The sequence below is a fragment of the Delphinapterus leucas genome, chromosome 12, assembly GCF_059928025.1.
Source record: "Delphinapterus leucas isolate spDelLeu-1000000601 "Yukka" chromosome 12, BTC_Dleu_Yukka2, whole genome shotgun sequence".
In the NCBI taxonomy this organism is placed as follows: Eukaryota; Metazoa; Chordata; class Mammalia; order Artiodactyla; family Monodontidae; genus Delphinapterus; species Delphinapterus leucas.
The window spans coordinates 44,607,874-44,625,363 of NC_143140.1; the positions used below are offsets into that span (position 1 = coordinate 44,607,874).

The window sequence follows — 17,490 nt, forward strand, 5'->3', positions numbered from 1 at the left end:
AGCTCCAGGACGATGAGTGGCCGGCTGCTCCCGGCTGTACAGCCAAACATCTACTGTTGGGAGTTGGGGTGCTGGCTGAGAGTCTGGGCTGTGTCAGATAGGGGCTCCCTTTGTCTCCTTTTTTTTTTAACCCATGAAAATATACTTCTACTTAAAGTGGGCAAGAATAATTAGCTTCTGAAAACTAATTTAAAAAAGGAAAAATCTTTGAAATAGAAGCAGTAAACAGCTTTCCAAATACTCCTCAGGCACGCTCTCCGCTGCAGCTTTGCCTGGGCTGGGTGAAGACCAGATTCCTAAGCACCCCCGTCCCTGCCCAAGCCACAGTCAGGATGGACAGGGCCTGAGAGAATTCCTGAATCCGCTCTCACTTGGTACACTCCGTCAGACCACAGCCTGGCATTCACCAGGACGCACCGAGAACATCCACGGAGTCCCATTACTGATATCTATACTGCCTTTGCTTCTCTGAAACCCTCATTATGAAGCCAAAACACTAATCATGTATTTCACGTACTGCTCTATGTTCTTCTTGTGGTGTCAAATGCCCCGGAGGGAATACACTTCCAATTTTGCCTTCGGACCTATTACACACGAGCAATAAAAGGAAGTTAACTTAAAAATTAGCAAAAGGGGGCTTCCCTAGTGGCGCAGTGGTTGGGAGTCCGCCTGCCGATGCAGGGGACGCGGGTTCGTGCCCCGGTCTGGGGGGAATCCCGCATGCCGCGAAGCGGCTGGGCCAGTGGGCCGTGGCCGCTGGGCCTGCGCGTCCAGAGCCTGTGCTCCACGGCAGGGGAGGCCACAGCAGTGGGAGGCCCGCGTGCCGCAAAAAAAAAAAAAATTAGCAAAAGGCTAGGTAGGCAAAATGTCTTCCTCGGTACAAATTACATTCCACGATCGTGCTGTATTAACATCTGGAGTTAAAACAGAAACCAACCCAAATAACCTCTGGAGACATGGAGTGTTTTCATAGATTCTTGTCTAAGACTCACCCAACCATCTCAGGCTTGCATTATCAGCTGTCTTTGTTCCCACCTTCCCAATATGAACATTGCTTGAATACATACGGCTTTAAATGTTTCAACTGCTCTTCCATATTCCCGGATTTGTAATCAATTACATCATCTGCCCCGAGCTTCCTTACAAGTCCACTGGCGTCCTGAGAGCAGACTGCTGTCACGTGAGCATCCCACGCTTTCATTACCTGCCCAAAAAAGGAAAGAAAAGGGGGGAGGGGAGTAGAAAAACTGAATTAAATAAAAAATAGTTGGCACCATGTATACATATATCAGGTTAATCTCTAGACAATTCTAAGTGCTCTGTCTTAACAAGAGCTACAGGAAGCTATCTGCCAGAGACTAGTAAAATGATTAAACTTTTGTTCACTAAGAAAAATCCAAGAGATAGATCTCATTTTCCCTGGACGAGACAGTTAGTCGCCTTGCTGTCATGAAGTTATAACCAATCCAATTACAGAAGGGCTCAGTGCCTCACCAGCATCAGAAAAGACAGGAGTTGATGGCCTTAAGCTCAGCATTTTCAATGATGACAAAGGAAAATGGGAAAAAAAAAAATCATGTCCTCAGAAGATGAATATTTAAAATGCGCCCAAAACATAAAAACACAACATCTCTTCATTTGCATCTCCGGTAAGTGTTAGTATAATCTTGAGTCAGACAACTGGGTAATCAGGTACTGGGTAATAAATGAAAGGTGCTCTTAAAAAGAGGGGAAGAAGGGACTTCCCTGGTAGTCCAGTGGTAAAGAATCCATCTTGCAATGCAGGGGACACGGGTTTGATCCCTGGTCGGAGAACTAGCAATCCATGTGCTGCGGGGTAACTAGGCCCGTGCACAACTGCTGAGTTCGCACACCTCAACAAGAGAGCCTGTGAGCCGCAAACTGCGGAACACACGCGCCACGACTAGAGAGAGAAAACCCACAAGCCACAACTAGAGAGAGGCCCACACGCCACAACTAGAGAGAAGCCCACGCTCTGCAAGTAAGACCCACCACAGCCAAAAAAAAAAAAAAAGAGGGGAAGAAAACATGGCCATTTTACTTTTTTTTTTTTTTTTTTGCAGTACGCGGGCCTCTCACTGTTGTGGCCTCTCCCGTTGTGGAGCACAGGCTCCGGACGCACAGGCTCAGCGGCCATGGCTCACGGGCCCAGCCGCTCCGCGGCATGTGGGAACTTCCCGGACCGGGGCACGAACCCGTGTCCCCTGCATCAGCAGGCGGACTCTCAACCACTGCGCCACCAGGGAAGCCCCATTTTACTTTTAAAACATGCATCAGGTCCTCTCCTTTGGAGTAAAAAGACCTAAATAAATGGTTTGGAGGATTTAAAATGCAGATACCTTATATTTTAAAAATAATATATTTTAAAATAACTAGACTTAAAAAAAAAGGATTCAGGATTAAGTATCCAGAAAGCATCATGCTCCAAAATTACTACAGTTGCTTTCTATAATGACAATTTGATAGAATTAAAAGGGAGCCATCATCAGCAAAATTTGAGAACAGTTACTTGAAGTCCACTGAGAAATTTTCAAATGGGCAGTTATAGGTCATAACAAATCAGCTGTTTTCTCACTCCTGTCCTCAATACCAATTTCCTGAACTTCCCTAATATAAGTTGCAGAGGTTCACTAGAATATACGAGATCTGTGTTTGTTCTGTTCACTACTGAATCCCCATTCTGTGGTACACACAGATGCTGGAGATCTGCTAAAAACAAAAAACAATAAAGGATTTAAAAACTACTCACAATCTTATCTCTCACTTTTAAAAAGTAATACTGACCAAGGAATATGCCCTGGAAATCTGAGGGGAATTAAAACATTTAGGGACTGACATGATATATGATAGTTTAAGTTTATGGGCCACAAACAGAGACACTTGATTATAATGACATGTTGCTTTCAACAGCAAGTCCCAAACTAAATTCAAATATGTGAAGAATACAATCCAAGATAACCATCCAGTATCTGTATAAAAAAAGAAACTGTCAAGGAAAAAGGAAATTGTGTTCTAAGCACCTATATTTGTGTTTTCCTTAAACAGTATTAAATCCTCAGGAAGAATCTGTCATATCTTGAAACAGTTCAATGAATTTTTTTCCAAATTTCTAGATTTTCCTCTCCCACTTAGAACTATCTAATATCTTTGCACACTACTAAAAGGTTTTAAAACAGCTTTAGTTGTTTTACTATTTTATGTAAACTAAAACACAAGTATAAGAGACGTCTGTAAGGCAGAGACACTCAGACAGAGACAGCAAGCTGGCTGCCACTCCAAAAGCTCTTCCCTGTGCCCGGTCCCCACACAAGTCACCATTGCCCTGATATTTATAGTAATCACCTCCTTGCATTAAAAAAAAAAAGGTTTTATCACCCATATATGCATTCCCTAGATACCACAGTTTAGTCTTACCTACCTACCTATCGATTTATTTGACTGTGCTGGGTCTTAGTTGCAGCACTCAGGATCTTCATTGCAACATGTGGGATCTAGTTCCCTGACCAGGGATCAAACCAGGCACCCTGCATTGGGAGTGTGGAGTCTTAGCCACGGGACCACCAGGGAAGTCCCTATCCCCTTCACTTTCTTAAAATTTATCTGTGAAAGAATCTAGGCCATGTGACCTGCAGAGTTTTTCCCACTGGAAACTCTGGAGTTTCTGATTGCACACCTGGGACAGTTCTACCTGTTACTCTGTCCTCTGTATCTTCTGTTTCAATCCATTTAGTAAGACTATGAATAGTGTCTGGCAAAATTATAGGATGCATAGCATATCTGGTTGTTGCCCTTTTTATTATCTCAGTGGCTGTCTACTGGTGGTTGCAAAATGGTGATATTCTCTCTCCCTTTTTCATTTAGTAGTTGGAATACTTTTATAAAGAAACACCTCTCCTCATATATTAGTTTACTCAGGTGTACAGTTCATATAGAAAAGGCCAATAATTTTTTCCTTTTTTCAGTTTATAAAATAATAAATTCGTTTCCTATCATCTTCCAAAAGTGACCACTTTTTTAAAAATATCATCATGAACTCATGGATTTAAACATAGTTGAAGGATTTCAATTCACTGTAATTATCATTATGATTACTGAATCTCAAATTGTCTTCTTTGACGATCTTTGGGAGTTTCTTCAAGTTGGCTCCCAAGTCTTTTTGACATGGCTCAACTAGTCTTTACTAACTTCCTTGCTATTAATATATTTTAGGCTCATTCTCGTACATTTTGCGCCCTAGATCTGGAATCTGCCATTTCTCCAAGGCGCTGCATTTTTTTCTGCGTGTAAGCAATGATATTTCAAGAGACAGCTTTACATACATACATATACAAAATATCTCTTGAGTTCAGATTGATACTTCCAATTCAAATTCCAGACTGTCAAGCTTTTACTTAACCTCTTTTCTGTTACATCTGTATCTCCTTTCCTCCACTCCTAAAACCCTGGTTGTCAAAGACAAAGGGGATGACAGAATTAAAATATGCCATAAATACCCAACTGTTCCACTGTATATTACAACATAACAGTCTCTGAATAATAGTACTAATATCACTACCAATATGATTAATGAAAGGATTAAAATAATTTTAATATATGCTCTCTGTTCCTCCACTTTTTAAAAACAGTTGTACTGTTTACCTTGTCAGAGCATATGGCTGTTACACACTATACTCTCTTTTTCTAAGCCCTCATTTAGTTTTAGTTCTACAGATAACTTTATATTTAACATTTACCACCAGTCCTTGGTTCGATGTCTCTCTAGCTATTTTAGTTTTCAGAAGCTCATTTTCTAGTAGATTTCTCAGAAAGGGATCAGAAGAACATATTCCCCAAGTTGTTGCATGTTATTAACAGTTCGTATGTGCCCTTTAGTGTTTGGAGCCCAGTTTTGCTGTATATAAAATTCTTAGCATATTCCTTCTCAAGTGTCTTAAATATGTTACTCCATCCCTGCTGCCTCCACTAGCATTAGAGCACTGTTGTCAAAAAGTCTGCTGATAATTGAATTTTACTTACATGTCACATGCTCTTTTTTTAAAAAAAATAACACTTTTTTTTTCTTAAAAAAAAAAAACTGGTGTATAAAGCAGAAACTAACACACTATTGTAAAGCAATTATACTCCAATAAAGATGTTTAAAAAAAAAAAGAAGAAAAAGAATCAGTCCCAAAAGGGAAACGTGAAGGCAGTACTATGGAGAAACTTCCTCTACTTAACCACTTGACTCAATTCTAGATCATAAAGACCAAGTTTGACTTTAATTATCTTTCTTTCCAAGTTCCTTTCATTATATCCTCTGTCAGCCTTGGTTTTCTCATTTGTGAAATAAGAATAGTAATGCCCACCTTATAGTTTTGTCAGAGGATTAGACATTAAAATAATTAAATGCAACCAGGATATTGTATCTAGCATCTAGTGTGTACTCAATAAAACTACTTTCCTCCCCTTGTAAAACAAAAAAAACAAGCAAAAAACCTGGTGGCGCAGCAGTTAAGAATCCGCCTGCCAATGCAGGGGACACGGGTTCGAGCCCCGGTCTGGGAAGATCCCACATGCCGCGGAGCAACTAAGCCCGCGAGCCACAACTACTGAGCCCACACACCACAACTACTGAAGCCCACGCACCCTAGAGCCCGTGCTCTGCAACAAGAGAAGCCACCGCAATGAGAAGCCCGTGCAACAAAGAGTAGCCCCAGCTCGCCGCAACTAGAGAGAGCCCGCACGCAGCAATGAAGACCCAACACAGCCAAAAAAAAAAACAAAAACAAAAAATGTCCCAAGGTTTTTTTTGTTTCTGCTTTTTCTTTAAGTGCCAGTAATTTTACTAGAGTTCCCCTGGATATTGCTCATTCTGGGTCCATGTTCTTAGATAAGTGCTTTGGTTATTTAATACGTAGTTTCAAATCATTTAACTTCAGGAAAGCAGGGAAGTTTCTTGAATTACTGATTTTAGTATTTGTTCTATCCCCTTGTTTAGGTTTTCTTCTTCAGAAACTCCTATTATCCATATAGCAATCTTTGTTCCTGTCTTCAATATGTGACACTTTCTCTGAATCTGTCTTTATCGCTTCCTTTCTTTCGTAATTTACAATTTTTCCTGTTTACACATTCTATCAGGCCAGCATTATGTGTTGTGTTTGTTATTGAGTTCCTTCTAGTTTAGTCTTCATTGCTAATTTTTTTTTACTTTTTTCCTGAGTTTTCCAATTATGATTTATTTCGTTCTTTCATGCTCTCTATCGTATTTTTTTAGATATATTAATTTATTTTTAATTAATTAATTTATTTATTTTTGGCTGCATTGGGTCTTTGTTGCTGTGCAGGCTTTCTCTAGTTGCAACGAGCGGGGGCTACTCTTCATTGCCATGCGCAGGCCTCTCATTGCGGTGGCTTCTCTTGTTGTGGAGCACAGGCACTAGGCGCACAGGCTTCGGTAGTTGTGGCGCACGGGCTTAGTTGCTCTGTGGCATGTGGGATCTTCCTGGACCAGGGCTCGAACCTTCTTAACCACTGCAATACCAGGGAAGCCCTCTATCGTATTTTTAGTTGTTTTTTTAGCTTGTTTTTGAAACTGCAGGTTTCATTTTGATGTTTTCCAATGTGTTTTAATTGTCTGTAGGTATGTTATTCTACCTTGATATTTATCTACTACTCAACTGTTTAATCTTATTAAAATATGTTCATTGTGAAACATAACACGCAAAGTGCATGGAATATAAATGTACAGCTTAACAAATTATTGTAAAGCAAATACTATTTTAAGCATCACTCAAGATTAAGAACTAGAACATCTCCTCACTTCCCCCTCCCAGTCAAAACCCCCCCTCACTCCCTTAGAAGTAATAACAACTATCAGGAGTTCTACATGAGCCTCCCCTCGCCTTTTTGTAAAGAGATTTACTATCTAGATAAGCAGCCTTAAACACTATTGTATAGTTTCACCAGTTCCTGAGTGTCATTAAATGGAACCATATAAGGTGTACTCTTGTTTCTGACTTCTTCCTACTTGTAAGATTCATCTACTTCATTGCACACAACTATAGTTTGTTTCCATGGCTGTGTAACGTTTCAGTGTAAGAATATACTGCAATTTACTTCCCCATTTTACTGTTGATGGCCATCTGAGTTGTTTCCAGTTGGGGGATAATACATGTAACTCTGGTACACATCTTTTGGTGAACATGCATGTACAGTTGACCTTCTGTATCCAAGAACTCCACATTGTTGAATTCAACCAACCAACCAGGGATTGAAAATATTTGGGAAAAAAATTTGAAAGTTCCGAAAAGCAAAACCTGAATTAACAGTATACTTGCAACTATTTACAGAGCATTTACATTGTGTTTAGGTATTACAAGTAATCTAAAGAATATTTAAATTATACAGGAGGATGTGTGTAGGTTATATACAGATACTATGCCATTTTATATAAGGGACTTGAGCACCCGTGGATTTTGGTATCCAAGGGGATCCTGGAACCAATCTGAGGTTGGTTCTGAGGTTGGTATACTGAGGGATGACCATATGCCTATCTACAGAGTACATTCGTAAAACTGTTAGGTCGTCATAGAGCAATGTATATTCACAGTTACCAGATGGTGCCAAATTATTTTCCAAACTGGTTGTACCAATTACATTCTAATCAGCAGGGCATGATATTTCTCTTTTTCTCCCTCCCTTCCTCCCTCTTTTCCTTTCTTCCATTTACTTGTTCATTAACCCACATTTACTGACAATCTGTGGACTAGGCCCTGGGTATCTGTCTTAGTCCATTTGGGCTGCTATAACAACATACCACGGACTGGGTACTTTATAAACAACAGAAACGTATTTCTCACAGTTCTGGAGGCTGGAAGTCTGAGATCAAGGTGTCAACACCTTGATGTGTTCAGAGCCCTCTTCCTGGTTTATAGCCAGTGCCCTCTCTGTGTCCTCACATGGTAGAAGGGCTAAGGAGCTCTGCTGGGCCTCTTTCATAAGGGCATTAATCTCATTCACGAATGCTCTGCCCTCATAACCTAATCACTTCCCAAAGACCCCCATACCATCACTTTGGGCATCAGGACTTCAACATATGAAGTTTGGAGGGACATAAACATTCAGACCATAGCAGTATCTAATGGTGAATTAGAAAGAAGGCAAGGTGTGAATCTCCTGGGAGTCCTTTCCCCTCTCTCCCAATTCAGTGAGCAGGTGGATGAGAAACTCCAGCACTATCCTGGTCCTCAAAAGGTCTGAGGCGGGGTCTGGGGAGGAGGATGGCACCAAAATTCTCCCTCCCCTAAAGCCATGTGGCAGAGCCTCTGAGTGCGCTCACTAGCCCCTATTGGGGAAAGGGAAAGGGCCTCTCCCCTCATCCTGAGCGAGGCTCAATCAAGCCTGCTCTCCCAGCAGCCGGCCAGTTAAACATGTGACCACAATGGGAACAGCCACTAGATGCCATCCTGTTCCTAGAGGCTTGGGGCACTTTGCTTTGTTTGTTTTGTCTGAGGTAAAATTTACACAAAATTTATAATTTTAACAATTTTAGAGTGTATAATTCAGTGGCTTTTAGTACAATGTTGTGCAACTATCACCACTATCTAATTCCAGAACATTTTCCTTACCCCAAACATAAACCCACACCCATCGAGCAGTCATTCCCCATTCCCTCTTCCCCCAGCCCCTGGCAACCACTAATCCGCTTTCTGTCTCTATGGATTTGCCTCTTCTGGACATGACATAAATGGAATCATACAAAAATGTGACCTTTTGTGTCTGAATTCTTTCACTGAGCATAATGTTTTGAAGGTTTATCCGTGTTGTATCATGTGTCAGGATTTCACTCCTTTTGATGGCTAAATAACATTCCATTGTGTATATATACCACATTTTGTTTTTCTATTCATCAGTTGGTACATTAGGGTTGCTGCCATTTCTTTGTCCATTATGAATATTGATGCTGCTATGAACATTTGTATGTAAGTTTTTGTTTGAACATAGGTTTTCATTTCTCTCGGGTATATACCTAGAAATGGAATCGCTGGGTCATAGGGTAATTCTATGTTCAACGTAGAATTAAGAATTTTAAGAAACTGCCCAATTGTTTCCCACTGTAGCTGCACCATTTTACATTCCCACTAGCAATATATGAGGGTTTCAATTTCTCTACATCCTTGCCAACACTGTTATTTTCCATTTTTTTAATAGCCATCCTAGTAGGTGTGAAGTGATATCTCACTGGGTTTTCTTTTAACTGAAGTGTAGTTGATTTACAATATTGTGTTAATTTCAGATATTCAGGGGTTTTTCGCATATTATATTCCATTATAAGTTATTAGAAGATATTGGGTATAATTCCCTGTGCTACACAGTAAATCCTTGTTGCTTATCTATTTTATGGATAGTAGTTTGTATCTATTGATCCTATACTCCTAATTTGTCCCTTCCCCCCTCCCCTTTGGTAACCATATGTTTGTTTTCTATGTCTGTGAGTCTGTTTCTGTTTTGTATATAGATTCATTTGTATTACTTTTTTTTAGATTCCACATATATGTGATACCATATAGTATTCATCTTTCTCTGACTTATTTCACTAAGCATAATATTCTCTAGGTCCATCCATGTTGCTACAGATGGCAATATTTCATATTTTATGGCTGAATAATATTACTTTGTGTATACATACATACACATACACACACACACACACACACACACATCTCCTTAAGCCAATCATTCAATTGTGGCTTTGATTTGCATTTCCCTAATGACTAATGATGTTGAACATCTTTCCATCGACCTCCTACCCATTTTTATATCTTCTTTGAAGAAATGTCTATTCAAGTCCTTTGTTGATTTTTTAACTGGATTGTCTTTTTGTTGTTGAGTTGTGAGAGTTCTTTACATATTCCGGGTACCATACCTTTATTAGATAAGTGATTTGTAAATATCTGCTCCTATTCTGTGTGTTGTCTTTTTACTTTCTTGATAGTATCATTTGATGCACAAAAGTTTTGAATTTAATCAAGTCCAATTCATCTAATTTTTTCTTCTTTTGCTTGTGCTTTTGCTGTCATCTCTAAGAACCTATTGCCAAACCCAATGTATGAAGATTTACTCCTATGTTTCCTTCTAAGAGTTTTATGGTTTTAGCTCTTACATTTAGGTCTTTAACCCAGTTTGAATTAGTTTTCACATATGACGTGAGGTAGAGGTCCAACTTCATCCTTTTGCATGTGCATCTAGTTGCCCCAGTACCATTCACTGAAAAGACTATTCTTTCCCCTGTTTAATGGTCTTGCCACCCAGGTAAAAAATCAATTGGCCACTGGGACTTCCCTGGTGGTCCAGTGGTTAAGAATCTGTGCTTCCACTGCAGGGGGGCACGTGTTGGATCCCTGGCTGGGGAACTAAGATCCTACATGCCGCATGGTGTGGCCAAAAATAAAATAAAATAAACCTTTAAAAAGTAAATCAACTGACCATAGGTTTATTTCTGGATGCTCTATTCTGTTCCATTGATCTATATATCTATCTTTATGCCAGTACCACTGTTTTGATTACTGTAGTTTTGTAAGTAAGTTTTAAATTAGAGAAGTGTGAGTCCTCCAATTTTGTTCTTTTTCAAGATGGTTTGGCAATTTGGGGTCCCTTGCAACTCCATATGCATTTTAGGTTCAGCTTGCTCATTTATGCAAAAAAAAGGCAGCTGCCATTTTGATAAGACTGCACTGAATCTGTAGATCACTTTGGGGGAGTATTGTCATTTTTATACAGCATTTTGGCTATTGCATTTCTATATATATTTTAGAACCAGCTTATCAATTTCTACAGAATTGCAAACTTCCATCCACTTTCACTGCCCATGGTCTTCCTCCTTAAAAGCTTTCCTACATTTGTTATATAGGTCAGCCACAAACTCACTCATATATTAAACCACTGGAAAGGTTAACACTTCCTTCTACATTAGAAAATTTCCTTCTTAGAAGAGCAAGCTGAAATCACAATGAATGTAATTTCTCTCACCTTTCCAGGAAAAATAGTTCACAATATATAAATTTATAAATTCATGAAAATAATAATCTTCCTATTCACAAGATAAAGAAATTGTCTTACCTGTATAGCAAAAGTACCAACTCCGCCTGAAGCACCCAAGATTAAAACACTGCAATGCAAAAATACTATAACTAGTGAAAATATTAAGCCAACATAACTGGATAAACAAACAAGACGTTTTCAACATGTAACTGGCTCAAAGATAATCCCCAAAGCAAACAAAATCATTCAGCTTCCCAAGATTCTACTACACAAGGATTTTTTAGGTTCACCAAGAACCTATAAGTGCTTAAAGTTAGACATACTATGAACTCTTTGCCAAGAATACAATATACCAAAAATACCAATGATTTGTATTTTTTTAAAGTAGCTCAGATGCTGCTTGGTAACATCTGTCTTACAATTTTTCTAGGCTTAAATTACCATAGCTTTCTCTATAAGAGGGAGCTTTGGGATCCTTTTTAGTGTGCTACAGTATATTCAGTTGCTCTCTAAGAAAAATCACATTCCTGACCACATTCTTGCCAAAGTGGAATAAACGTCTTTTGTTCAGACATGTCCCATCACACTCACCAGCTTTCATAAATGGAAACCAATCTTATCTTCAATTTGGCTTCTTGTTAAGCAGATGAATCTGTTCTGTCAGCACAAACATGCTTGTGCTCCAGGTTTTTACCATGTTTCCTTACTGTATGTAGTCTTCCTGCCACTCTAGACCAAGGATGTGCAGCCTGGAGTTTGTGGATGAGTGCTGGTGAGAGCTGTGATGGTGTGAACCCTGTGAAATTGTGAACTGACTGAAATAACATGCAAAATTTGGTGAGATCATGCATATGTGCATCGGCGAGAAGAAGGATCCAGACTTATCATCAATTTCCCAAAGGAGGCATGATTCAAAACAAAATCACTAGTCAAGAATCACTGCTTTACATATTCTCACATTTTATTCTGAATTAAGCTAGAGCTCCAGTGAACTGCCTTCCCCAGACTGCATAGATTCAGGTCCTCAGAAAATTGTTTGTACTGAACTGCACTTTGGTGTTCTGTTACCAGTCTAGGCTGAGAGACATTATAAAAAGTGTCCGTTTGATATATGACACTACATTAGCTAAGGAGATACTGTTGAGAGAATTCTTCCTGAGAATTCTCTTTATGAGTGCCCACAGGAAAAAAACATTTTTCTGAAGACTAAGTTGGTGGCAGTAGCTATGCTTCTATTTATCTGTCACTGCAAATTGTGTAACTGCAGGCTGTGGGTCCCTCTTTGACTTGGCTGCTGGAAAGCGCAAGGAATTTTGTCACCTATCTCAATCAGGTACACCTGGAACATACATTCTGCCTACAATCTTACCCCTAGTTTCATTTTATTTTTTTTTTCTCTTACCCAAATCACAGAAGGCTGGTTTTCACCCTTTAGATCTTAGAAGTTATTAGTAATATTTGTAACCCAGCTATTCCCTTTGAAATTACCACCAAATTACCATCAAATGTAATTAAGACAGGTCTTTTTGAAAATGATGTTCCTTTTAGAAGTTACTTTTAATTTCATGGAATTATAAATTGTGAAGAATAAAAGAAACTTTAAAGATCAACTCCTCCAAAATCCTTCAATTCACACATTTAATAGCTTCAATGCTTCCTAAATGGGGGCCTGGTGGGGGAGGGGAGAAGCACTAAGACTGCTTCACAGATACATCCCAAAATTAGTTCATCCATGGGATATTGTGCCCTCTTATTTTGGTACGTTCTTACAGAAATGTAACTAGTCAAACTCTCAGTTAAGTTCTTCACAATCTAATCTTTTTTGCAACTCCAACTTCCTCTATTTCTGGAACAGAACTCTCCACCTGAGCCTCCCTAGTCCCCTCACTCGGAACCCCAAGTCCCATGCACGCTGGCCCACGCCTCAGGCTCTCAAATGCCTTTCACTGCCTGCTGAGGTCTCCCTTCCCTCAAAGGCTCAAATCCCAGTTTGCCTGTGCAATACCCTAGAGATAGCCCTGAGCCTGATATCCATGTCCCCATTTGGCATTGGACACATTGTTAACTTTCATTCACATGCTTGCTGCCCAGGCCATTCTTCAAGACTCTGAGGACAGAGACCTCATATTACACCCAGCACCAGCCATACTACCCTGGGTGTAGCAGATGCCTGATCAATGTTGCTTGACTTTAAAAATCATCTAGGGACTTCTCTGGTGGCACAGCGGTTGAGAATCCCCTTGCCAATGCAGGGGACACGGGTTTGATCCCTGGTCCGGGAAGATCCCCCATGCCACAGAGCAACTAAGCCCATGCGCCACAACTACTGAGCCCGAGTGCTGCAACTACTGAAGCCCATGTGCCTAGAGCCCGTGCTCCGCAACAAAGAGAAGCCACCGCAATGAGAAGCCTGCGCACCGCAACAAAGAGTAGCCCCCGCTCGCCGCAACTGGAGAAAGCCCGCACACAGCAAGAAAGACCCAACGCAGCAAAAAAAAAATAATAATAAATAAAAATAATCGAAATCAGCATTATATCCCACAATTAACAATTGCTACTACCCCAAATGAGGGAATCACCTGGCTATTTGAAAGACTGCATTAAAATTTCTTCCAATAAAGAAAAGCTTGCAATGAATTTCTAATTCTCACCCTGAGAATTAAGAGGATACCAAACACAATGGCTGCTTAAGGATCCAATGGCCAGACACATCTCCAACTCATTATTGTCAATTCATAGCTTCCCCATAACTCTTGATTCAAAGCAGTCTCACTCCTCCATATGAAAAAGCAAAAATGTGTTTCTTAGCAGTTCTTGGTGGAAGAGGGAGTGGTTCTGCATTAGCAGCTTCAGTTCCTGATGGTGCCACTTGACGGCGCCCGCGAGTGCAAAACAGGCAAGGAGCAAGCCCAAAGAAGTACTACAGACAGGCCAGTTTGTGAAGCGGCCCTGGGGGCACACCATTCATTCTCTGGTCATGCAAACTCCATGTTTTGTGCAGGTTCAACCAGGGCCTGTACTTTTCTTTAAACAAAGAAAGTCCCCAAAACGGACAGCAGGCAAATATATTTTTCAAGCCAGCAATAAGTCAACTGGTCCTCCATGGTTTGAAGCCCTATGGCTGAAGGAACTATTCTTATACTCTTCAAAGCACTTTCAATACAACGGGAAAATGCTGCTCTTGCTTACCCCCTGTGGCCCTTCATTTCATAGTGGGAATACTTTCTACCCAGCTTGCTATAATGGTCGTGAAATATATTCAAACTTCACCGAAGTAGTAGCCTATTTGTAGAGTGAAGAAAGGTGTACTGCTGTATCTTCTACGTATTGCTTATCGGTTTATAAAGAGTAAGGGCCCAGGAAATGCTCTCTTTACAGAAAGCACTATAATTCAAAATTGCCAAGAATTTTAGTCACATTCTTCTCTTACTTCCTAAGTCCACACGCACAGCTTCTTTGGCAGTCAGTGGGAACTGCACTGTGGCAGATGTAAAAATATGAGAGAGGGCTTTCCTGGTGGTGCAGTGGTTAAGAATCCACCTGCCAATGCAGGGGACGTGGGTTCGAGCCCTGGTCCGGGAAGATCCCACGTGCTGTGGAGCAACTAGTTTCCTTTCCATGACTGAGTCACTTTGTGTTTAGTATCTGGGCACCTAAGTCCTCTACAATCACATTTTTCAGTATCACAATCTTACGAGACAAGGCATCAACACCCTAATTGCCTTACACATAAAAAATATATGAAACATACTACAAAACAGCAGGCGATCCAGAAGTAGGGAATTGCCTTTCAAATTCCTACATTCTGGCTAAGCCCCCGAAATCTCTGAATGCCAGGGCCAGATATCTAGAGACCTGGGATCTAGTCACAACTCTCTCATTAACTGAATCTCTAGGCCTCAGATTCATCAGCTATGAAATGATAATCACAGAGGTGTACTCTAGGTGTTAGTGAATGAGAATTGGCATTTTCAATCTAATTTAAGCTTATATTTAGTTTCTCCACCTTTCTAACGTAGACGTATATGACCTTCACGATTCCCCCCAGACCACATACTTGTAATGGGGAAAAAAAAGTCACAAGAGTAGAGTGCCCTTCATTAAGTCCTAATGGCTCCGAAACAAAGCTGATTTAAATATGGCTAAATCTTCCAGCAGTTGAAATAAATGGTCTTTAAAAGATAAGGATGATGCTGAAAATGTATAAACTCATCTTTTAGTTTCACACACTACTTTTAAATCTGGAGGAAAAATGGGTGAAAGATAGCAAAGCATATCATAATATGCTAAATTTATTCCCTTAAGTGAGAAACTTAATCTGAATAAGGGGAATAGAATTACAAAATAAATCAACCAAACATGACTAAGACAGCCTGGGTTTGTGTGTCCCCTTCTTCTACTCCTCCGTAATTCATGCAGACATTCCCCAATTTACAGAAGAGTTCATGTGTAAATTAGTTGTTTAGAACTTTAAACACATTTTCCCATGAAAACAAAGCTATTTATACATCTTGGCAAGATGCCCAGGGTAGCCCTTTAAAAAGGTTTAGTTAACCCATAATGGACCAAGAACCTTATACAGAGTATAACGATGGTTCTGGGGGACATGTACTCAGAATTTCAACCTGGGGTACTGGGAACACATCTCCCCATATGGGACAGGCAGTGGGAACCATTCCAAGACACTGGTTCCTTCCATCTGGTGCAAAACAGAGGAAGGAAGACAGAGGGAAGGCTCATTTATGATGGCAACACGAGAATGGATGAGAGAAGTAGCATGGTCAGAGGAGGTTTACCATGGAAGTGACAGGATTCAGGAAGTGCCACCTGAACATAAGGCACCTTAGCAGACTGAATATTTTAAGCTGAAGGAATTCGAGAAACAGCATGTGAGGGAAGGACTCTCTGATCTTCTCCCATGAAGCTGGTCATAAGACCCTCGTGTGAGAGGTGTACGCCCTATACCTGGAGGAAAAGAGCACCTTATCTCCAAGATGGGACACAGTGAGGACTCGGAACTAACAGGCCTTGCTAAGTTTTCTCAGTGTACTACACTTGGCGCATATGTTTGTCCTATCACGTTTTTTTTCACGACTCTCCACTCTTCATCAAAGCTGGCATAAAAATGTTCAGGTTTAAAAATGGAAACAGGGACTTCCTTGGCGGTCCAGTGGTTAAGACTCTGTGTTTCCAGTGCAGGGGGCACGGGTTCCATCCCTGGTTGGAGAAGTAGGATCCCACATGCGGCGCGGCCAAAATATTTAAAAAAAAAAAAAAGGAAACAGACTTACAGATACAGAGAGCAAATAGGTGGTTGCCAGAAGGGAAGGAGACTTGGGCAAAATAGGTGAAGGGGATTAAGAGATAAAAACTTACAGTGAGGCCTTCCCTGGTGGTGCAGTGGTTGAGAGTCTGCCTGTCAATGCAGGGGACACATGCCGCGGAGCGGCTGGGCCCGTGAGCCATGGCCGCTGAGCCTGCACGTCCGGAGCCTGTGCTCCGCAACAGGAGAGGCCACAACAGTGAGAGGCCCCCGTACCAAAAAAAAAAAAAAATTTACAGTGATAAAATAAGTCATGGGGATGTAATATACAGCGTAAGGAATACAGTCGATAATACTGTAATAAGTTTGTATGGTGAAAGATGGTTACTGGACTTCTGGTGACCGTTTTGTAATACATTTGATTGTCGGATCATGTGTCGTACACTTGAAACTAACATAATACTATATGCCAACTGTACTTCAATTTAAAAAAAAATGCTCAGGTTTAACCACTTCTTTGGGTCTTCATTTCTTATAAAGGCTCCCATGTTGCATAAAACTTACAAACAAATAAATGTGTATGCTTTTCTCTTGTTAATTTATCTGCCTTTTGTTACCGGGGCCCCAGCCAAGACTTAAAAGAGCAGAGGAAAGATATTTTTCCTCCCCTACAGAGCCAGTGAAGCTTAAGCTTCAGTCCCTCCCACTTACACAAGGCCTGGAGAAGAGCCCCACCAATGTATCTGAATGGACATGTAAGCAGATAGGGTAGGGGATCCCCAGAGAAAGAGAACCAGGCCGGGCTTTCTTGACAGAAGAGAAGCCATTTTTTGGCCTAAACCATTTTGTGATATAAGCCTGGCCACAAGGCTTGCCCTTGAACAGGTCTCAGTAATTAACGATCTTAAGGGAACAAAAGAATGCAGAAATAACTCTTATCAGGCAAGAAAGTAACAATAGCAAAGATAGTATGTCAGTTGTAATGACTCCCAGTTCTGTCAATGATAAAGATTAGCCTGAAGCGCTCAACCACCAGACGAACTGGAACCTAAGGGATGATGATGTTGCCCTTTTCTGACCCTTGTGACTTCAATCAACTAAAGGCCAAGCCCCTTCATGAATATTCATGTTCTCTTAGCTTAAAACTTACCCAATTTTGCTGTTTGGAGAGAGACTGCTTTGGGAAA

The 17,490-nt window shown here is 40.6% G+C and overlaps 1 protein-coding gene across 2 annotated transcripts in view; it reads right to left on the reverse strand.

Moving 5' to 3' along the window:
- Nucleotides 1-17,490, reverse strand: part of RTN4IP1 (reticulon 4 interacting protein 1) — a 69,457-nt gene that overhangs the window by 38,586 nt on the left and 13,381 nt on the right. For both annotated transcript variants that reach the window (XM_089921618.1, XM_022553532.3), the window contains 2 exons: nt 11,119-11,167; nt 1,068-1,204 (listed from right to left, as the gene is read on the reverse strand). In XM_089921618.1, coding sequence (XP_089777744.1) covers nt 1,068-1,204; nt 11,119-11,167 — 186 coding nt within the window. The remainder of the gene's footprint in view (nt 1-1,067; nt 1,205-11,118; nt 11,168-17,490) is intronic.